The sequence below is a fragment of the Erpetoichthys calabaricus genome, chromosome 14, assembly GCF_900747795.2.
Source record: "Erpetoichthys calabaricus chromosome 14, fErpCal1.3, whole genome shotgun sequence".
Taxonomy (NCBI): Eukaryota; Metazoa; Chordata; class Cladistia; order Polypteriformes; family Polypteridae; genus Erpetoichthys; species Erpetoichthys calabaricus.
Genome location: NC_041407.2, coordinates 31,588,388 through 31,611,997, shown reverse-complemented (window position 1 = coordinate 31,611,997; position 23,610 = coordinate 31,588,388). Strand labels below are relative to the sequence as shown.

At 42.4% G+C, this 23,610-nt stretch overlaps 1 protein-coding gene across 3 annotated transcripts in view; it reads left to right on the top strand.

Annotated features, from left to right (window-relative positions):
- Window positions 1–23,610, top strand: part of unc13d (unc-13 homolog D (C. elegans)) — a 407,222-nt gene that overhangs the window by 366,291 nt on the left and 17,321 nt on the right. For all 3 annotated transcript variants that reach the window (XM_051936229.1, XM_051936228.1, XM_051936230.1), the window contains 2 exons: window positions 644–764; window positions 15,392–15,515. In XM_051936229.1, the coding sequence (XP_051792189.1) occupies window positions 644–764; window positions 15,392–15,515 (245 nt within the window). The remainder of the gene's footprint in view (window positions 1–643; window positions 765–15,391; window positions 15,516–23,610) is intronic.

The window sequence follows — 23,610 nt, the reverse complement described above, 5'->3', positions numbered from 1 at the left end:
AGTGAAATTAATACCGGTAAAGTTATTTAAAGTAGACACACCAGTTTAAGTTTTTGTCTGGTGGGAAGATAGGAGACACATTATTACTCCCAGTTTTTTGAGATTATATAAGCATTAATGAGGAATTTGTCTACAGGAATTGGGGAAATGAATTTCGTCAAGATGGTCTTGGGAAGATTCTGAAGGCCCCTCAGTGCAATAGGTTCATAATCTAAGAAAAGTGAACAGAAAATGATTAGTTGTAGCTGTGATAACTAATTGTAATTAGTTAATTCCTTCTCTATCAACCTGGTGTCCTTTAAAATCGTGTGCCATCACAGGCATCTCCTTATTCCAGAACAAACTAAATAGGTGGCACAGTGATCCTGAAGCATGCTGGGAATTGAAGTCCCTCTCATATAGTGCGGCTACAAAGTCATTACTTAGTTTGCCCAATGTCTGGTGGGGGTGTGCCCCACTGCCACTTAATGCAGAAATGCTACTGGTAATTTTAAAAGCTGTAAATTATTGGGCATGAATGTCTTGATGGCATGGTTAGTAACTGGTGATGCACACTAGAAGGTAAAACTGACTATTATCCAAAATTGTATACTAGTAAATATATTTTAAGTATTTTTAATATATTGGAAACTTTTGTTTTCAGAAAATGTGCAGCAATGAAAAGTATGGTGCTGTGACACTTATTGCCTTCTACAATAATGCAGATCAAATACTACATATTGAGATTCTTAATGCTGTTAACCTTACACCAATGGACTCTAATGGTAAGTAAATTCCAGAAGTCAAGGTTATGTTGATAAAATTAAACATATGATTTACTTTAACTATAAGAAATGAATATGTTTAGAAATGAATATATTTAAAGTAATGCATTAACAGTGTGGGAAGGTGATACAGAAGCCGTAGTAATGGAATCTTGAGAATAAAAGTAAAAACAATAGGGTAAACCAGGTCTTGTTGCCTTACAGGAGAGCAGTGATGCAAACAGACCATTATATAGTGGTTTGCAAGGTGATTAACACTACTGATTCATGGTTACAGAAACCTAGATTCATATGACAGCCAAAGTGTGTAGTCTGCACATTCTCCCCATGTTCTATGATGAACTGGAGCCCAGTACTGCAGGGATAGGTTTCTAGTTCTGAATTGTCTATGTGCTTAATCACTTTATATATGTTTTTAAAGAAATGATCATAACAGCAGCAAGCTAGCAATGTACTTGTAAATAATCTAGTAAATTGGCAATGAAGTTATGAATTTGTCTAGTAAGTTAGTAATTATTGTTGCAAAATAACAACTTTTTTGAATGATGAGTGTTAGTTTCCATAATTAAGATGCATCACAGGTAAATTGATGAAAGGAATTATAAAAGATGAGCAACACATGGCAAGAACAGGAGTTTACTGAAGATTCAGCATAGATTCAGACAAGGAAGGTTGTGTTTTAGAAATATGCTAGAATTACAGTATATGAGGAAGCAACAAAAGGATACAAACAAAGTGGGTGCTTATGATATATTTATCTTGACTTTCTGAAAGCATTTGATAAGTTGCCAAATGAGACGTTGGGAATCAAACTAAAAGAAGTAGGGGTTCAGGGTATGTAGATGAGTGCAGAATTAGCTAAAACACAGGAATCAGAGGGGTTTATGATACAAGGAAATGTATCTGAAATTGGTAATGTTAAGAGTGGTGTCTGTTAGGGGTCAGTGGAGGGATGGCAGACACTGAGGAGGCAGCAAACAGAAATCAAAAAGACCTGGACAGCTTTCAGAACTGGGCAAACACCTGAAAAATATTTTTTAATGTAGAAAAGTGCAATGTACTACAAATGGGCACATGGAACACCAATTATAAACACAAGATGGGAGACAGTCATAGAGGAAGCAACCTCTAAAAAGGATTTAGGAGTATATCCTGATGCAACATTTTCATCGACTAAACAATGCACAGAAGCAATTAAAATGGCAAATAAAATGTTAGGTTATATCAACTGTTGAATTTAAGTCAAGGGACATTATGATGATCGGGGCTCTTGAGAGACTGAGTGAGGAGTCTGAATGTCTGTTCTTGCGAGTGTCCTGGATAAAAAGATCCAGGCCTTTAATGACCTCTTGAGCACAGCCATCAGCAGTGTGTCTGTCTGTGGAGAATGTGTCAACCTTGTCGAGAGGTTTACTTACCTCGGCAGTGACATTCATGTCTCTGGTGACTCTTCCTATGAAGTCAGTAGACGGATTGGGAGAGCATGGGGGTCATGAGGTCGCTGGAAAGGAGTGTGTGACTGTGACGATGCGGCTTCAGCTCCATGCTCCCCTCCTTTGGTCTGTAATGTCACAGATGAGCTAGACAGTCAGACAATAAAATTTGAGCAAGGGGATGATGTATAAATGTGCAAACAGTGCTTTTATTAAAACAGTGAAAACAGTGTCCAAATCAAGTGCAGTGCATTCAAAGTCTTCATTAAATAAATAAATAATCCATACAATGAAACGTGGAGGATAAAAAAAAACACAAAAACAATAAGCCTTTAAAACGAGGTTAAAACACACTTCAGGAACTTCAGGACACATTGGAGAGGAATGGCGGCGCGGCAGTAGCATGCAGCGGCCGCTCCGGAGCCAAAACGGTGCTACGTTGTTTACGTTTTATGTGTAACATGTTTATTTTACTCTATGTATGGATATCGTCGCGACTGGTGTTCGTACATACAACCGCCAGACATTCTTCTACCTAAACAAACCGGTTAACGACATCCATGATGAGCTGCGGGAAACGCTACGCGACCTCGGCTTGCTGCGCGAACCAGGCCTCGAAGCCTCGGCGTTGCCTGATGCCGGCGGCCGGAGAAGGGGACATCGGAAGCGGTGCGCGAGGAAGCGGAAGCGCGGAAAGCGGGCGGGAGTCTGTGCTAGGCTAAAAACAAACCCTAGCCGGCCGGCCCTCCCGTCCATCATCCTATCCAACGTCTGCTCCCTGGACAATAAACTGGACTACATCCGACTCCAGCAGGCTACACAGCGTGAGGTTAGAGACTGCTGTGTCTTTGTTTTCACGGAGACATGGCTCAGCGACAGAGTACCGGACGCCGCTATTCAGCTAGATAGGCTAGCCTCGTTTCGCGCCGACAGAAATGCAGCTCTGTGCGGTAAGACTCGCGGTGGCGGCTTGTGTGTTTACATCAACGCGAAATGGTGCAAGAACTCTGTGCTAGTTTCTGGTTATTGCTCATCGCTGGTGGAGTTTGTGACTGTTAGATGCAGACCTTTTTATTTACCACGGGAATTCACCACCGTTTTCATTATCGGAGTGTACATTCCACCTGGCGCTAATGCTAAGGAAGCGCTATGGGAACTGTATACAAAGATCAGTGAACTGCAAAACACACACCCGGATGGACTGTTCATTGTTGCTGGAGATTTCAACCATGCAAATCTCAAGTCAGTGCTTCCTAGATTCCATCAATATGTGGACTTTGCAACGAGAGGGGAAAACACGCTGGATCTTGTTTACACAAACATCCCCGGCGCATATCGGGCTGAGCCCCGCCCCCACCTCGGCTACTCAGATCACATCTCTGTTATGCTAATTCCAGCATACAGACCACTCGTCAGGCGTTCAAAACCGGTTCTGAAGCAAGTGAAAACCTGGCCAGCAGGAGCCATCTCTGCTCTTCAGGACTGTTTCGAGAGCACTGACTGGAACATGTTTAGGGAGGCTGCAACTTACGGCGACTTCACTGACTTGGAGGAGTACACTTCATCAGTGACCAGCTACATCAGTAAGTGCACCGATGACGTCACTGTCTCCAAGAACATCATCTCACGACCCAATCAGAAACCGTGGATTACTGCGGAAGTGCGTGCACTTCTGAGGACCCGAGACTCTGCCTGCAAAGCGGGAGACAAGGTGGCCCTTAGAAGAGCAAGGGCCAAACTCTCTCGGGCCATCAGAGAGGCGAAGCGCGCACACGCCCAGAGAATCCACAATCACTTCATAGACAGCGGCGACACACGGCGCATGTGGCAGGGCTTACAAGCCATCACACACTACAGGATGACATCACCTGCCTGTGACGGTGACGGCTCCCTCCCAGATGCGCTGAACAACTTCTACGCTCGGTTCGACAGGCAGAACGACGTGGCGGCGAGGAAGACCACCCCTCCTCTGAACGACCAGGTGCTGTGTCTCACTACAGCGGATGTGAGGAAAACTCTACGCAGAGTCAACCCACGTAAAGCTGCTGGACCAGACAACATCCCAGGCAGAGTGCTCAGAGAATGTGCAGAACAGCTGGCAGATGTTCTTACTGACATCTTCAACATCTCTCTGAGCAGCGCCGTCGTTCCCACGTGCTTCAAGGCCACCACCATCGTACCCGTGCCCAAGAAGTCTTCTGTGTCCTGTCTCAATGACTACCGTCCTGTTGCACTTACACCCACCATCATGAAGTGCTTCGAGCGGCTCGTCATGAGACACATCAAGACCCTGCTGCCCCCCTCACTGGACCCACTGCAATTTGCGTACCGTCCTAACCGCTCAACGGACGACGCCATCTCCACTGCACTCCATCTTGCCCTCACACACTTGGACAAGAAGGACACATACGTTCGAATGCTGTACATAGATTTCAACTCAGCATTCAACACGATCATCCCCCAACAACTGATCGGGAAGCTGAGCCTGTTGGGCCTGAACACCTCCCTCTGCAACTGGATCCTGGACTTTCTGACCGGAAGGCCTCAGTCAGTACGGATCGGGAACTGCACCTCCAGCACCACCACACTGAGCACTGGTGCCCCACAAGGCTGTGTGCTCAGTCCCCTGCTGTTCACACTGCTGACCCACGACTGTGTAGCAACACACAGTTCAAATCACATCATTAAGTTCGCTGATGACACGACCGTGGTGGGTCTCATTAGCAAGAACGACGAGTCAGCGTACGGAGAAGAAGTGCAGGGGCTAACGGACTGGTGTAAAGACAACAACCTGTCTCTGAATGTTGACAAGACAAAGGAGATGGTTGTTGACTTTAGGAGGACACGAGGCGACCATTCTCCGCTGAGCATCAACGGCTCCTCTGTGGAGATCGTCGACAGCACCAAATTCCTGGGCGTCCACCTGGAGAAGGACCTCAGCTGGTCCCTCAACACCAGCTCCCTACACAAGAAAGCCCAACAGCGTCTCTTCTTTCTGAGAAAACTGAGAAAGGCCCAGCTCCCACCACCAATCCTGACCACCTTCTATAGAGGAACTATCGAGAGCATCCTGAGCGGCTGCATCACTGTCTGGTTTGGGAATTGTGCCATATCGGACCGCAAGACCCCTACAGCGGATAGTGAGGACAGCAGAGAAGATCATCGGGGTCTCTCTCCCCTCTATTGAAGACATCTACACCACACGCTGCATCCGCAAAGCCACCAGCATTGTGGCTGATCGGACACACCCCTCTCACACACACTTCACCCTCCTGCCATCTGGAAAAAGGTACCGAAGCATTCGGGCACACACATCCAGACTGTGCAACAGCTTTTTTCCACAAGCCATCCGTCTCCTCAACAAAAAGGGACTGGACTGATAAACAAACACACACGCACGCACACACACACACACACAAACATTATCATTTAGCTTAACTCAACTACCTCAAAACATTGAGATTGGACTGACAACCTGTAAATGCTTTTTTTGCACAATATCCATTACTGGACTACTTTTTGCACTAACTTCTTTACTTCCTAATTTAAAAAAAGTCTTCCTTAGATAGTTAGTTGTTGTTGATTTATGTTGTAATTCATGTTAGGTAATTCATGTTAGGTAATTTATGTTAGGTCAATCTGTCTTGTCTCTGCTAGCCAGCTAACTAGGCCTCTTAGTTAGCTAGTTTAGTTTTTCTGTTAAATTATGTTGTAAATTTATGTTGCAAGTAGCACTTTGGTCCTGGAGGAACGTTGTTTCGTTTCACTGTGTACTAACTGTATATGGTTGAAGTGACAATAAAGCCTACTTGAACTTGAACTTGAGGAAGCAGTCCTAAAAAAAAACAAATGACATGCCTGATGCTCCTTTTCCATTAGCGTCTCACCTGCTTCTCCCATGCGGGCCCTGCAACAGGCGAGACGCTCTTAATGCAGCTGACCTTCTGCCTACTTCCACTATTACTGTCAGTCGCCTTTCCGATCCTTGGCTTCGGTCGGTTCCCCCTGACAGTGACCTGGGAATTCCTCCAACGGCCAAGGCTCTCACGTGGAAGGCACCACATTCCCAAGTCCTGACTCCAGTGGCCATCCGTGGAGAATCATCTGCCTTCCAGTCACTCCCATCCTTCATAAAACTCTGCAGGAGCGACAACAACTACTACGCCCGGGGTGTCGGCCTAACACCCAGGTTGCCTACTCAGCTGCTGTGAGCCTGTTCACGCTCACTCACTCACTCGCACGCACCGGCGCACTCGCTCTCTCTCTCTTCCTTGCATGCTTCCTTCCTTCTGTAACCTCTGTCTTTATTTCTTCCTTTCTTTCTTTTACTTTTACTCTCCTCTCCTAACCGGCTCGTGCTTCCCTTTATGCCGAGAGACATAGCAGCTGCAGCACATTAGCCACAGGAACAATCACGTATGTGGGCAGTTCCTCACCTGTGCACTTAGGTGAGAAACGCCCACACCGCAGATCGCCCTGCAGTTCGCTACAGCCACCACGCCCCCTCTTAAGCCGTGAGCGCGGTGATTATTTATTTTAAAACGAACTGGCCTTTGCTGGGAGAGCTGTGGACCCATATCACCACAGTGACACTCCCGATATCTATGCAAAAGGACGAAGGTCCAAGTCTTTAGAGCCCTGGTGCTTCCTGTCTTGCTATATTGTTGCGAGATATGGATGCTATTCAGTGACCTGAGGTGAAGACTGGACTCCGGCGGTATTGTGTCTCTTTAGAGAATCTAAATCTGGTTGGACTTTGAGTCGAATGAGCAGTTGCTCATGGAGTCACGAATAAGGAATATTACCTGCTTTGTGAGGGAGCATCAGGTATGCCACTACAACAAGGACTGGAGTGGCTAGACCAGGCCAAGGGGATGCCCATGAAACACCTGGCTGAGGCAGATAGATGGTCATTTCTGGAGGGTGGGAGTGGACTGCGTGTCTGCCTGGGGTTTGCCAACCAGGATCCCGAGCTGTTTTGTAGTGGGTGTGACAATGAGCTGTACTAGTGCATGCTCCCCAAACTGAACCTGACCTGAATATTTTATCAAGAAATCATTCATCATTATCTGAAAATATCACTGAAAGGTCTCATTCTCAATAATGCCTCAAATACTATAGTCTAGTGGTGCTGCCTTTTTAACACTAGAATCCCTGAAGCCTACAAAAAAACTTGTAATCCCAGGCAACCTTAAATTCCGTTACACCTCTCCACTAGTGTCTTTTGTTTGTAAATGTGTTGATCAGCACAACCAGTAAGCAGCCTGCTGAAACCCAGCATCGCAGTCAATTTTGCCAAAAAGTTCTCCCAACTGAAGTCTTGTTTATCTTGGTGTGAGGTGCCAGGAGTTGTATAGTATAAAAAATATATCTTTATTTGGAATACATGCATTTCATGTGTGTTTCGTGTCTACAATGATCTATGTAAATGTAGGATGACAGGAGATGCGAGAAATGCATGAAATGTTGAACACATACCTAAAACAAACTTTTTTTATGTTACACTACTAACGACAAAATTTTGACATGAAGTGTATAATGTGTGAAGACTGAAGTCCAAATATCAAATAAACACTTTCACAACAGGTAAACATTTATAACAAAACAAGTGCATTTTTATTCAAAAATATAACTGAAGAAAAAGAAATCAGTTTTGTGTATAATGCTGATTCGACCGCTTGGGAAGCCACAGAGAATGCTATTTACCTATTTACCCTGATTTATTTACTCATCTCCCTACAGTGTAAAGTCACAAGTAGACTGCAGAGCTTCCTGTGTTTGATCAACACGGCCATGCTGACAAACTTCACGTTCAATGCTACTTCAGTACATGAATGACTTTAGCTGCAGGTGGAAGCTCCTGTCACACTTGACACAACTGTTGTTACAGTTTCATAAGCTTTATGACCTTAGTCTTGGAAAGTTTTCTCCCGTGGGACGACTGGGATCTTTACCTGAATAAGGAGTGACATTGCACATGTAGTTTGTCAGCATGCCCGTGTTGATCAGGGGAAGCGTGAATGTGACTGAGAAAATAAAACTGAAAAAAAAACCCGCTAACCTTACACCGGCTATTACAGACTCAAATCAAATGTATGTGTTTATTCTATAATAGAAACAATAAGAGCAGCTCACTGCTCAAAACAGAAATTCGAACCCGCAACGTCCTGATTACAAGTCAGCAGCTCTTACCGCAGTCATGTCTGTGTTATATCCTAAACCAATTTTTTTTGTTATACGTGTACCTTTTGTGAAAGTGTTTATTTGATATTTGGACTTCAGTCTTTATACATTATACACTTCATGTCAAAATTTTGTCATTAGTACTGTAACATGAAAAAAGTTTGTTTTAGGTATGTGTTCAACTTTTCTTGCATTTCTCACATATCCTGTCATTCTACATTTACACAGATTGTTGTAGACATGGAACATACATGAGATGCATGTGTTCCAAATAACAATATATTATTTACCCTATACAACTCCAGGCACCAAGATAAACAAGACTTGAGCTGGGAGTACTTTTTGCCCGAGTTGACTGCAGCGCTGCGGGGGATGGGACAGCAGGATGCTTGTGGTGATCAACACATTTACAAAACAAAAGACGCTAATGAAGAGGTGCAAAGAAATTTAAGGTGGTCCGGGATTACGAGTTTTTTCATAGCCTTCAGGGATTCTAGTGTTAATATAATTTATACTAATAAAAGGCAAAGCCCTCACTGACTCATGAATTCATTTTGAAATTCTACGCATAACAGTTATAACGGTCGACAATGTCCGCCATGTTAAACTTTCTCATTTATGGCCCCATCTTCACGAAATTTGGTAGGCGGCTTCCCTGCGCTAACCGAAACCAATGTACGTACTTATTTCGGTGGAATGACGCCACTGTCGGCCGCCATATTGAACTTTCCAACGGTCTTTGTTACTTATGGGACCATCTTCAAGAAATTTGGGATGCGGGTTCCCAACGCTAACTGAATCCTACTTACGTACATATACGTCCATAGCCTGCAGCTCGGTCGTGTGCGAGGTGGCGTTGGGTCCCCCATCCTCACGCCTCCCGCGTAGTTGGCTGCCTCCCTATATAAGGCCGTCCGTCGCTCCGGTCTCTTCATTCCCTTCCTTGCTTCGCCACGGTATTCACGTCTTCCTGCTGATAACTGCAGACTTTTTATTTAATCCACGGCTTCTCCGCTGTTTATTGTTCGTTTATTAAGATTATAGTTATTGTGTAGGTATTTTAGACTTAGTTTACATTGTTCAGGTACCCATTTCCTTTATCGTTCCAACCGTACCCCCATTAACATGTCTATCGAGGTGATCACCATCGATCAAAGAACTGTCACTTACCGAGTGGTTTCCATGCCCAGAGATGGCGACTGCATTTTCCATTCTCTGTGTTACATATTGCACGACCATATCAGGCTCACTCTTGATATCCGGAGGAACATTGTGTCTTATGTATTGAATGACTGGGACAGGTTCAAGGTGTGGACTGATGACGGTACAGGAGATAATTATACTACACAGGAGCACTATAAGAGTGAAATGCTTAAGCCCTTCACCTATGGTTCTGCATGTGAGTTGATGGCTGCAGCTGAATTGTTCGGTTGTCACTTTCAAGTGTACCGAAATGGCTAAATATTTTAAACCTTTGGACAACCGCCAATGCCTCTTAAACATCTTAGATTCACAGGTGACGATTTGAGTAGTGGACACTTTGATCTTTATGAATGTTTAAACTCTCAAAAGCTGGATGCGAAGTTATTGATGAAACCCATTTCAATTCAAATGCCTCCAATTTCCAGTAAGGCTCTGCTTCGCAATGACAATTAATAAGTCTCAGGGACAGACCCTACAAAAGGTTGGCATTGATTTGAGGCAAGATTGCTTTTCACATGGCCAACTATACGTCGCTCAAGAGTAAGCTCAGCGCACAGCTTAGTCATATTACAACCAGAGGGCCGAACTGACAACGTGGTATACAAAGAGATCCTTAACAAATAATTATTGGTATATTTTCCCTCAGTTTAAAAAGGTTTACTTTTCTTCTTAATAAAAATTTTAAAGCAGTACTTCACTGCTGCGAAACGCGAGTATTTTGCTAGTTTTATAATATAGTGTCGGAAATACATATGATACTATCTGAAATAGTGTTATTTCCCACAAACATTCCTCGCTGTCAACACAGAGGCTCTACAAGGCTATGTTCTTAGTTCTCTGCTGTACTCCCTATATACATATGACTGCATGACTCCACATGACTCTTAACTTCATTATCAAGTTGGCTGATGACACAACAGTGGTAGGCCTTAAATCTGTCAATAATGAGCAAGCTTACCGGAATGAAGTGGAGAGACTGTAACACTGGTGCCAGGTTAACAGTGTTCTCCTGAATGTGAGCAAGAAAAAGAAGCTGATTGTGGACTTTGAGAAAAAAACAGGCCGATGCAACACCACCCCCTTTGTATCAGCTACACTCAGGTGGAGTGGATGGATGTTTCAGATACCTTGGTGTCCACATCATAGTGGACCTAACCTGGGTTTAAACACACCTACACCTTAGAAAAGAAGGTATGACAATTCTGTAGCACCTCAGATGCCTTTGGGATTTTAGGCTGTCCTCCCAAATACTAAAGAATTTATACACATCCACCAATGAAAATATTCTGACAGGAAATATTACTGCCTGCTTTGGGAACAGCACACAGCAGGACAGCAAGGCTCTGCCGAGAGTGGTGTGGTCTGCTGAACGCATCACTGGGTATGCACTCCCTAACTACGAGGACATCTACACCAAGCAATGTTGGACCAGGGCAAAGAAAATTATCATTGATTCCGGCCATTCCAACAATAGCCTTTTTTCTGCACTGCAGTCAGGTACACGCTACCACTGCCTAAAGTCCAGTTCAGATTTACTAAGGAGAAGCTTTTTTCAAGCAGTCCATACTCATAAGGAAGGTTTGTAGAAATACATGATGCAATATTGTCAACTCTCTTACATTAAGTTATTTAAGTTAATTGAGTTAATTCATAGTTATTATTTATTATTTATCACATGTTTAAAACATTATTGATTTTTTGATATTTATAAAGTCATGTATTATTATTATTGTCCTTTTATATTTTTCATAAAGACACAGCCATTGGAGTTGAGCAACTAAGCATTTCACTATTCATTGTAATGTATGTATAATTTCTATGTGACAAATAAATGTTGGTTTCATTTAATCTTATTGAATTTGAGAAGATTTTTAAAGATGTTTACCAGTTTATGTATCTACTCTTTCTATATGTAGCGTTTTAAAATGGTGTTTCAATGATTTTGGTAAAGAATACTAACATTTACACAAGGGCTTTCGTTTTTCTGTACCTTTAGGGATTCAGATTTTTCTAAAGGTGCATTATGTGGGTTGTATTTGAATTCAATTAATTTGTCCTACTAGTGAATCTGTTGCTTGTCTGAAACGCACCCTGTGTTATTGTGATATTTCCCTCTACTTACCCTTTAACTGTTTTCTTCAGGGGTAAGTGTACTCATCAATTTCATTACCGGGTTGGTCTACTGTCACACCTTAAGATTAACACACACATACATACAGTGGTGTGAAAAACTATTTGCCCCCTTCCTGATTTCTTATTCTTTTGCATGTTTGTCACACAAATTGTTTCTGATCATCAAACACATTTAACCATTAGTCAAATATAACACAAGTAAACACAAAATGCAGTTTTTAAATGATGGTTTTTATTATTTAGGGAGAAAAAAAAATCCAAACCTACATGGCCCTGTGTGAAAAAGTAATTGCCCCCTGAACCTAATAACTGGTTGGGCCACCCTTAGCAGCAATAACTGCAATCAAGCGTTTGCGATAACTTGCAATGAGTCTTTTACAGCACTCTGGAGGAATTTTGGCCCACTCATCTTTGCAAAATTGTTGTAATTCAGCTTTATTTGAGGGTTTTCTAGCATGAACCGCCTTTTTAAGGTCATGCCATAGCACCTCAATTGGATTCAGGTCAGGACTTTGACTAGGCCACTCCAAAGTCTTCATTTTGTTTTTCTTCAGCCATTCAGAGGTGGATTTGCTGGTGTGTTTTGGGTCATTGTCCTGTTGCAGCACCCAAGATCGCTTCAGCTTGAGTTGACGAACAGATGGCCGGACATTCTCCTTCAGGATTTTTGGTAGACAGTAGAATTCATGGTTCCATCTATCACAGCAAGCCTTCCAGGTCCTGAAGCAGCAAAAACAACCCCAGACCATCACACTACCACCACCATATTTTACTGTTGGTATGATGTTCTTTTTCTGAAATGCTGTGTTCCTTTTACGCCAGATGTAACGGGACATTTGCCTTCCAAAAAGTTCAACTTTTGACTCATCAGTCCACAAGGTACTTTCCCAAAAGTCTTGGCAATCATTGAGATGTTTCTTAGCAAAATTGAGATGAGCCCTAATGTTCTTTTTGCTTAACAGTGGTTTGCGTCTTGGAAATCTGCCATGCAGGCCGTTTTTGCCCAGTCTCTTTCTTATGGTGGAGTCGTGAACACTGACCTTAATTAAGGCAAGTGAGGCCTGCAGTTCTTTAGACGTTGTCCTGGGGTCTTTTGTGACCTCTCGGATGAGTCGTCTCTGCGCTCTTGGGGTAATTTTGGTCGGCCGGCCACTCCTGGGAAGGTTCACCACTGTTCCATGTTTTTGCCATTTGTAGATAATGGCTCTCACTGTCGTTCGCTGGAGTCCCAAAGCTTTAGAAATGGCTTTATAACCTTTACCAGACTGATAGATCTCAATTACTTCTGTTCTCATTTGTTCCTGAATTCTTTGGATCTTGGCATGATGTCTGTCTTTTGAGGTGCTTTTGGTCTACTTCTCTGTGTCAGGCAGCTCCTATTTAAGTGATTTCTTGATTGAAACAGGTGTGGCAGTAATCAGGCCTGGGGGTGGCTACGGAAATTGAACTCAGGTGTGATACACCACAGTTAGGTTATTTTTTAACAAGGGGGCAATTACTTTTTCACACAGGGCCATGTAGGTTTGGATTTTTTTTCTCCCTAAATAATAAACACCATCATTTAAAAACTGCATTTTGTGTTTACTTGTGTTATATTTGACTAATGGTTAAATGTGTTTGATGATCAGAAACATTTTGTGTGACAAACATGCAAAAGAATAAGAAATCAGGAAGGGGGCAAATACTTTTTCACACCACTGTAGATATACGTATACACACAGACCGTAAACACAAAAGTACCATATAAAAGATGTATAAACGTGCACATTATTCCCTAGCACTTTGACCCACACAAGTAACGTATGATCAACACATGTACAGTCCGCTTTCCCTAGTACTCCAAGATACTTACTTATCATAGGCATGAACAATGAACGATGTCTTAGATATATTACCTTTGGGCTCCAAGAATATAATATATTGTCCACTCCTGATGTCGCTTTCTCCCTTTTCTGATGTCGTTCTGTTCTCTTCTTCTGATGTCGCTCTCAGATGAGGCATATTTATTATAAAATTTCCATGGGGGTTTCACAACACGTGATTATTACATAATCTGATTGGTTGGCTGTCAATAAGATGAATGAATTTGCTCAAACTCTTTAATCTGTAAGAGTAGTCCATTTCCCAAACTATAAAGTTTTTGATGTTTTAAAAGCCTTCCTTTCCCAAGCTGTAAGCCATTTTAGTTCTGGTGCCCATCTCTTCACGGGTGATAAAATCATCAATACAGCTTGAGGCATCTCCTGAATTCCTGCTCAGTTCAAACAGATGTTACTGTGATTGATACTGGTACAATTCAGGAAAACAGAATGATTTGATATTAAACGGCCCATGCAAGTGTCCTGTATTTAAGTACATCTTGTTTGTCTTGAGCAAAATATAATGAAAATATAGACAAAATTTGCAGATTTTGCACACCACAACAACCCCCGCTTCCATTCTTTGATTCATGTTAACATCTTCATGGATGCTTATCTCTGTGCTCCATTGTATTAAACACATACTTCATTTTATGCTTCAATGATATATATGGTTACTTTGGGGCTTTATCTCCCTATTTAGCCTGAAATGTGTTATAAAAAGACAAAAATGCACAAGATAAAAGGTCAGGGGCACCGGAAGGCAAACCCTGTATATTCCATCCATCCATCCATTTTCCAACCCGCTGAATCCGAACACAGGGTCACGGGGGTCTGCTGGAGCCAATCCCAGCCAACACAGGGCACAAGGCAGGAAACAATCCCGGGCAGGGTGCCAACCCACCGCAGACCCTGTATATTGAAGTATGCAAAAGGTATAAAAAAAAACTCGTGGTTCTACACAATGTTGAGATGTCATCAATTTTCAGGTTGGTCTATATTAAGATGGTGTTGTTTCCATCTATGAGGAATTCTGGGAGGAAGAGGCGGGTCCAGGTTGTCTGACCCCAGAAGTGACATCAGAGTGGGAGAGGTGTCAATCTTCCTTTCTGCAGAGGTAGAAGGAGAAGAAACAGGATTATTAGACAGTGCCCCTTGAGTCTCTGCAGTATATTACACTTACCTAAGCCCATAGGTTGCTCCCCAAGCACACACATGTGACAGTGTGAATTCAAAATCATATTCTATGTTACTTTTTCATAATGATCTAGCAGTGGTGTTGATTTGCTTGATGTTGAGCAAGAGGATTAAAGATCATTGCTGTTATTGTTGCATGGGGTGATGTGCTCAATTAGGCTGGTAGAATGTTGTTTAAGCGTCTGTTGGTGCTACATCATCATGCTTGTTAAGGCCTGTGTTAATTTCATTACTACAGAATCAACCTTCTCTTGTGACTGGACACATTGAGCCAGTACCCTCCTTAGTTTAGGCTGACCTTTAACAGCTTGTTTAGAAGGCATTGTGTGGTGTGTACCACAGAAACTTTTAAGTATCAAAATGCTGGAGCCCTAAGGAGATAAAAATGTGAATGCATTGGAGAGGGAAGAGATTGCCACAAGCATCAATGCCTAGCACATTCACAAGACCAAGACTCTGAGGCAGCAGTTTTACTTTACTTTGCTGTGCAACATAGTTAGATACATTGAATTGCTTGCAGGAAAAGCTAGACTAATCTTTAATTAGTGCCTAGATTATCAAAATACTTTCTCCAGCTCTTATTCTTCAAGTCTTTGAATTAAATGTACTATGTTTACAGGTACCAGTGATCCATTTATCAATTTGTCCCTGGAGCCAAAACACTTGTTCCCAGAAATTGAGAAAAGGACAACAAAAACGAAGATGTGTGACTTGAATCCACTTTTTGAGGAGACCTTTGAGTTGTAAGACATCATAATGAATATTTTATTGCAAAAGATGAAGGCTACAGTATTTATATTGCAGTTCATATAATGAGATCATTCATATTTGAATTTTTGAAAGATGCAAAAAAAGTAATAATATATAATGTAAAGATAAGGCAAACTGCATGATTTTTATTGGTTGATACATAGTTTATATTTGCTGTATGTGTCGCATTTCCATTTTTTATCTCAAATTATTACTCAATACAAACACAAAAAGTCAAGTAACAATAAGCAAAATATGTTCTCACTCATATAAAACAGACATTTTTAGTTTGGTTCTTGAAGTATCTAACAGTATATGTATAATTAAATGAAAGTATATAAAAATATTAACTTACAAGTAGTTGATAATGAAGAAGATGAAGAATAATGACACCACCATTCTATGAATTTGTAGCGGGGCCACATAGGGGGTTTTATTTGTGTGCACGTATGCCCTGTTAAGTGATTGTTAAATGTGAATAACAGCACTGGTTGCTCCAATTCCTGTTTGTAAATTGGGGTCTGTGCTTTTAAACAGGTTTGCACTGATGCGGAGGGGCTTGTGGGATTTGTAGTTTGTGGTTTGTATGCACTGTACAGATAAAACTGGAAGAGGAGGATGTGGCGGGACTTTTTAATTGTATCATTTTTCAATCAACTTCATCATCAGCAGCTCCTAAACCTTTCATTAACTGGGCATTCGCAGCGGAGAAGGATAGTGCTTGGCCACAAAATTTCAGGACGGCAGTGGGTTCTTTTTCCTCCCAATCCTGTTCATCTATGCTCTTTAAGAAGAGGTGCGCTTCCAAAAACTATTCTTCTGGACTGTGGTGGTAGAACAGTATTTCACTATCAATGTTTTCCAGGAAGCATTTTATTTAAAGGGGGCGTTCTGCACTTCCTTCCATCCTTTAACCATAGTTTACATTTCCAGGACTATAAATGTCATTGTGTCGAGGTTTATTCATGGTGTTTGTTTAGTACTTTTGTCACTATTTTGCTTTACCATGTTTGTAAGTAGTTTTTCTAGTAGATAAGGAATATTTACTGTATATATTTGTGCGTTGGGTGTGTTTAATCTGTATGGCCATTTTCCTGGGGTGTTGTTAATATTTAGGTAGCAGGGTAGAAATATGGTAGGACTCAGGTGTTGGCCTGTTTCTATCCATCCCTCATTTTAAAAGTGTAGCGGTTTCTTTGTGAGGTAAATGTGGTAGCAACCTCCGCGCATGCTAGGAATCGTGGGGTGGGCTGCAATTTTTTTTTTTATCTTTCCTGGGCAGTTTCAGGAGAACTAACACCAGCATTTAACTTATGAAGATTTTAGGCCCACATGTTATTGATGTGGGCGCTTTTATGTCACAATCCAGGGTTAGGGTTGCTAACCCCAAAAATGTTGCTAATGCCCATTTCCATGCATTATTCGAGATGTACTGTATAACTAAATGTGGTGTAAAGCCACACACATTCTCACGCCAGCCTTACCCTGTGCATATGCAAGTTTCCACTTGGTTTTGTAAACTGGTGGCACCCAGAGTCAAAGTAGTGCTACTGTTCCTGTGTGGTTTCCCATTCTTTTCTAGATTCACATTCCTGACGCGGTTTTATCAAATACACTGAAATTAACCACATATTGTTTATAAATTTAAGGCATCTGATTGTAATCAACCAGTAACAATATAATGGTCCATGGAATGGCCAAACTATTCCAAATACCATAGCTGCTTTAGCATTGTTACTCTCAGTGCACCACTCAGAGTAATTTAACCCATTGTATCTGAATGTGGAATCATAGCTGTACAGCAGCTGATCAGAAAGCACTATGGCGGGCTGTGTCGAGAGCGCAGATGATCAGGATACAGCATCTACCCTGGAGAACATTTATAGCACACAAAGCCTCAGCCATGAGCACAGTGTATTTGAACTTCTCCCATTTGGCAAATGCTTCAGAGCCTTTCCTGCATGAACCTCGAGATTCAGAAACAGTTTTATCCCAAGAGATACAAACGCACTCAAACAATCCATCAAGTGCTCCCTGGATCTGTGGAGACCCTTTCGAGCACATTGTAGAGAAGCTCGCTATTGATGCAGTCCTGTCAGGGATAGATAACAACAACAACAACAACATTTATTTATATAGCACATTTTCATACAAAAAGTAGCTCAAAGTGCTTTACATAATGAAGAAAAGAAAAATAACAGACAAAATACAAAATTAAAATAAGACAACATTAGTTAACATAGGGGCGGCACGGTGGCGCAGTGGGTAGCGCTGCTGCCTCGCAGTTGGGAGATCTGGGGACCCGGGTTCGCTTCCCGGGTCCTCCCTGCGTGGAGTTTGCATGTTCTCCCCGTGTCTGCGTGGGTTTCCTCCGGGCGCTCCGGTTTCCTCCCACAGTCCAAAGACATGCAGGTTAGGTGGATTGGCGATTCTAAATTGGCCCTAGTGTGTGCTTGGTGTGTGGGTGTGTTTGTGTGTGTCCTGCGGTGGGTTGGCACCCTGCCCAGGATTGGTTCCCTGCCTTGTGCCCTGTGTTGGCTGGGATTGGCTCCAGCAGACCCCCGTGACCCTGTGTTCGGATTCAGCGGGTTGGAAAATGGATGGATGGATGGATAGTTAACATAGAAAAGGAGTAAGGTCCGATGGCCAGGGTGGACAGAAAAAACAAAAAAAAAACTCCAGAAGGCTGGAGAAAAGAAAAAAAAAATCTGTAGGGGTTCCAGGCCATGAGACCGCCCAGTCCCTCTGGGCATTCTACCTAACATAAATGAAATAGTCCTCTTTGTAGTTAGGGTTCTCACGGAGTCACTTGATGCTGATGGTCATACAGACTTCAGGCTTTTAATCCATCCATCATTGTTGGAACATCATGGTGCTTTGGGTAGATGTTGCGCCACCACCAACAGGACACCGGAAAAGGAAACAGAAGAGAGAGTAGGGGTTAGTACAGATTTTGAATGAATAGTTATTATAATGAATTGGATATACAGAGTATCAGGATTAAATTACAGTGAAGTTATGAGAAGGCCATGTTAAAGTAATGTGTTTTCAGTAGTTTTTTAAAGTGCTCCACTGTATTAGCCTGGCGAATTCCTACTGGCAGGCTATTCCAGATTTTAGGTGCATTAAAGCAGAAGGCCGCCTCACCACTTCTTTTAAGTTTTGCTCTTGGAATTCTAAGGAGACACTCAGTTGAGGATCTGAGGTTACGATTTGGAATATAAGGTGTCAGACATTCCAATATATAAGATGGGGCGAGATTATTTAAGGCTTTATAAACCATAAGCAGAATTTTAAAGTCAATTCTGAATGACACAGGTAACCAGTGTAGTGACATCAAAACTGGAGAAATGTTTCGGATTTTCTTTTCCTGGTAAGGATTCTAGCAGCTGCATTCTGCACTAGTTGCAAACGATTGATGTCTTTTTTGTGTCGTCCTGAGAGGAGTGCGTTACAGTAATCTAGCCGACTGAAAACAAACGCATGAAATAATTTCTCTGCATCTTTCGATGATATAAGAGGTCTAACTTTTGCTATGTTTCTTAGGTGAAAAAATGCTGTCCTAGTGATCTGATTAATATGCGATTTAAAATTCAGATTACAATCAACGGTTACCCCTAAGCTTTTTTCCTCTGTTTTGACTTTTAATCCTAATGCATCCAGTTTATTTCTAATAGCCTCATTGTATCCATTATTGCCAATCACTAAGATTTCGGTTTTCTCTTTATTTAATTTGAGAAAGTTACTATTCATCCATTCTGAGATACAGGTTAGACATTGTGTTAGCGAATCAAGAGATTCGGGGTCATCAGGTGCTATTGATAAATACAGCTGTGTGTCATCAGCATAGCTGTGGTAGCTCACGTTATGTCCCGAGATAATCTGACCTAATGGAAGCATGTACTGTAGATTGAGAAGAGCAGCAGACCCAGGATAGAGCCTTGTGGAACACCATATAGAATATCATGTGTCTTTGAGTTGTAATTACCATAACTAACAAAGAATTTTCTCCCTGCCAGGTAGGATTCAAACCAATTTAAGACACTGCCAGAGAGGCCCACCCATTGACTAAGGCGATTCTTAAGAATATTATGATCAATGGTGTCAAATGCGGCACTCAGATCTAAGAGGATGAGAACAGATAAATGGCCTCTGTCTGCATTTACCCGCAAGTCATTTACTACTTTAACGAGTGCAGATGAGAGCCTTTGTGATGAAATGCTATGACATTCACTCGCTGCTAGATCTGACCCACAGACTAGAGGGTGCACAAGCCACCTTGAAACAACGGGGCTACTCAGGCTTGACCCCGCTGTCGATCCAGCCAGCACAGACCTTTAGGGTCACCAGCGCCACAAGTAGAAGACGCCAGAGTGTGGACATGATAGTGCTGCTTTCACTGTGACCAACTGGGACACCTGGCTTGGGAGTGTCACCTCCCACCTGTTCAAACAATGGCTATCGGTCTGGCTCAGGTATGTGGCTCGCACATTTCCCCCTGGATGTTAAAGGAAGACAATTTTAAGGTCTCTATTACATTGGCCGGAAAGGAATTCTTGGCACTATTGGACTCTAGTAGCGACCTCTGCGTAGTCAGCCATGACTTGCTCCAGCAGACCCCTTATAAGTAGGGATAGGAATTGATAAGATTTTCACGATTCCGATTCCATTTTCGATTCTGTTTAACAATTCGATTCTTTATCGATTCTTATTTTTAAAAAAGGAGAAAAAAAGGTCGATTAGCTTAGAACTTTGTTTTATATCTTATCTTTGAACAAGACAGAAATTTAGGAGTAGCATGACCCTACAAACCCAACAGTGAGATCTTAAGAGATTCACAGCCTACGGCTCCTCGATGGGGTGCCACGGGGTCCCCAGAAAAAAATTTGTAAATGTAAAATAATAATAAAATAAATATTCTTCTGTAACAACAACAAAGTATAACATAAATAATTCTGTGGCAATTACACAAGAATGTCCAGTAACATTTACACTCTCCTTTTTAAAAGTATATATGAGCTGAGCACTCAAAAATAAAACTACATCAGCCAGCAACAAATACAATCAACTCAAGTCCAATGGAACTGTGCACTGTGCAATTCTGCAACCATCAACTATGGAGAATTAACAATTCTTTTGCAGAAATATAAGCATATCTGCTTTTTCAGGAAGGAATTTTTACTTTTCCCCGCCTCTGTGAAAGGAGAAGCTACCGGTAGACTGCAGCGAGAACTGCCAGCATCTAAGCCAGCCAGACTCCGTCTGTCTCTCTCGTCATGGTCATCTAAATGCAATGCACAGTAATAGCAGGTTTTGCAATAAGGCAAATCGCGCTAACATAATATGCAATATTAGTTGATTAGTTACCTGCCGTATTAACGGGAGAGGACGTGCAAACGTTACCGCTGCTGCTAGGTTGAGATTCACTAGTCCGGAGCGGATCAAAAACACGACATTCATTTAAGGTTATCGCGTGAGCAAATGCTTTTGCATATTCGTAGTGTTTCCTCCCTTTGATGAAATATCTACTTTGCAAGTATTGCAAGTTGCCCTGTTGTCATCCTTTCTCGTAAAGTATAACCAAACTTTTGAGTGTTTGTGCCGCTTAGGCGCCATGTTTCCTGCTGGGTAAATGACACTACGCAACGTGGTGACGTCATTCGAGGCGACTGGAATCGATAGGGGAATCGTTTGCAAAAATGGCAAACAATTCCATGGAATTGAAACAGTGGGAACCAGTTCTCAACAAGAACCGGTTTTCGATTCCCATCCCTACTTATAAGGCCATAGACAAAGTGAACATCCTCTGCGCCCATGGGGACATTAAAACATACAAGACTATATTACTCCCCCTGAAATTTAAAGGGAAGAACTTTAAGGTTTGGACTGCTGTATCAGACACCTAACCCTGGCCATTCCTAATGTGAAAAAAGGAATGCCCTCTTCCCACGGGTTTTGGCCACCTGCAGAACACCTACCCCCATAGTGGATATAGAGGGACTCACCGCAGACAATGTCAGTCAATGAAACAGATTTGAAATTGAACCAGAGTTCCTCATGTGTAGTCCCAGGACAGTTGGAAAACTTTTCCGCATCGTCACACACACCAAGAGCCTCCATAGACCGGAGATTCAATATGGACACAGACAAAAACGAAACAGCAGTGGGAGGTGAGTGCGATGCTGCATCAGACACTGTAGCAGTGGGAGGCGAGGGTGACTCTACATCAAATACAGAGGAAGCAGAGGCTGGCATCCAGACTGAGTTTGCTCACCAACAATAGGCTGATAATTGGATTTTGCATTAAAAAAGCCCACGTCACAAATGACTCTTATTATCTGGAGAGAAAGGACCCGAATTATAAAACACCACATTTTTTGCTTAAAGATGGTTTTCTGTATCAGGTGATTTCTGATGATGGTGATGGACATTTCAAGCAGTTTGTAGTTCCAAGTGAGCATAGGGAGAAGGGTTTAAAAATTGCTCACAGTCACGTTTTGGGGGGGTCACCTTGGCACGAAAAAAAGACGAGGGGATGCATTTCGAAACGCTTTTATGTGATGAACATGGCCCGAGATGTGGAACGATTCTGTAAGGCCTGTCCCAACTGTCAAATTGTTTCCGCTCAAAGACCTGCCAGGGTGCCCCTGGTACCAATGCCTATTTCAAACGTCCCCTTTGAGAGAGTGGGATTAGATATTGTTGGCCCACTTCCAAAGAGTAAAAATGGCTTTCAGTATATGCTCTTGTTAATCGACTATGCCACAAGATACCTAGAATTAGCTGTGCTGCGACGGGCGGATGCCTGAACTATTGTAAATGCACTTTTCGATATGTTCAAACATATTGGTATCCCTTATGAGATTCTGACTGATCAGGGTACACCCTTTATGTCTCGCATCATGAAGCAGCTATGTGAAAGCTTTGGAATTAAGCAGTTACACTACATGGTTTATCATCTGCAGATGAATGGCCTGACTGAATGATTTAATAAAACCCTAAAACAGATGATTCAGTGGGTAGCCCAAGACGATCCAACTTCCTGGGATACTGTAGTACCTTTCCTCCTGTTTGCTGTCTGGTAGGCCCCACAAGCGTCCATTGGGATGAGTCCTTTTGAACTATTATTTGACCGGTAACCACATGGGGTGTTGAATATTTTTCGGGATGAATGGACTGGGACTCGCAAAACACCCCCGCGGGGGAGGTTTATTGATTGAGTCATCTCGCTGCACGAGCAGGTTGCCAGATTGTCCTCTATTGTGGTGGAACATCAGCAGCACGAGCAGGAGGCATAAAAACGTTATTATGACAAGATGAGTAAACTCTGCGAGTTTAAGAAGGGGGATTGCGAGCTGGTGTTGATCCCATCCGATCGACATAAAGTTTGGGCCAAATGGCAAGGGCTGGCAGTGATAGAAGAGCATATGTCCCCAGTGAATATATAGACGGAATTCCCGGGCGGCAGACACCCGTACAAATTTTGCATGTTAATCTTTTAAAGGAGTGGCACAACCGTGAGTGTGAGTGGAGGAAATGAATCTTGAGTGACATGTTGCACTTCATTGTCTTGCATGCTTTGAGAAGTTTGTCTACCAGCTGAATGTGGTTTGGGGCTCTGTAATTGCCCAGAAAATTGTCAACAATGTCTTTGAAGACTTTCCAGGCAATTTTTTCCTGCCCAACTAACAGATCTTCAAACCGCTTCTCACTCATAGCATGTCTGATCTGGGGGCCAACAAAAATGCCCTCTTTGATCTTGGTGTCAGTTATTTTTGGAAACATCTGTCTTAAATAACGAAACTCTTCACCTTCTTTGTTCAGTGCTTTCATGAAATTCTTCATGAGTCCCAGTTTTATGTGAAGAGGAGGCAAAAATATCTTTGCCGGGTCGACAAGCGATTCATGTGCCACATTTTTCTGTCCTGGAACTAACTTTTTACGGAGTGGCCAGTTCTGTCGAGAATAGTGCTGCTCTTTGGCATGGCTGTCCCATTCACAGATGAAACAACAGTACTTTGTATAGCCGAGCTGCAGTCCTAGTAACAGAGCAACGACTTTAAGATCTCCACAGATATTCCAGTTGTA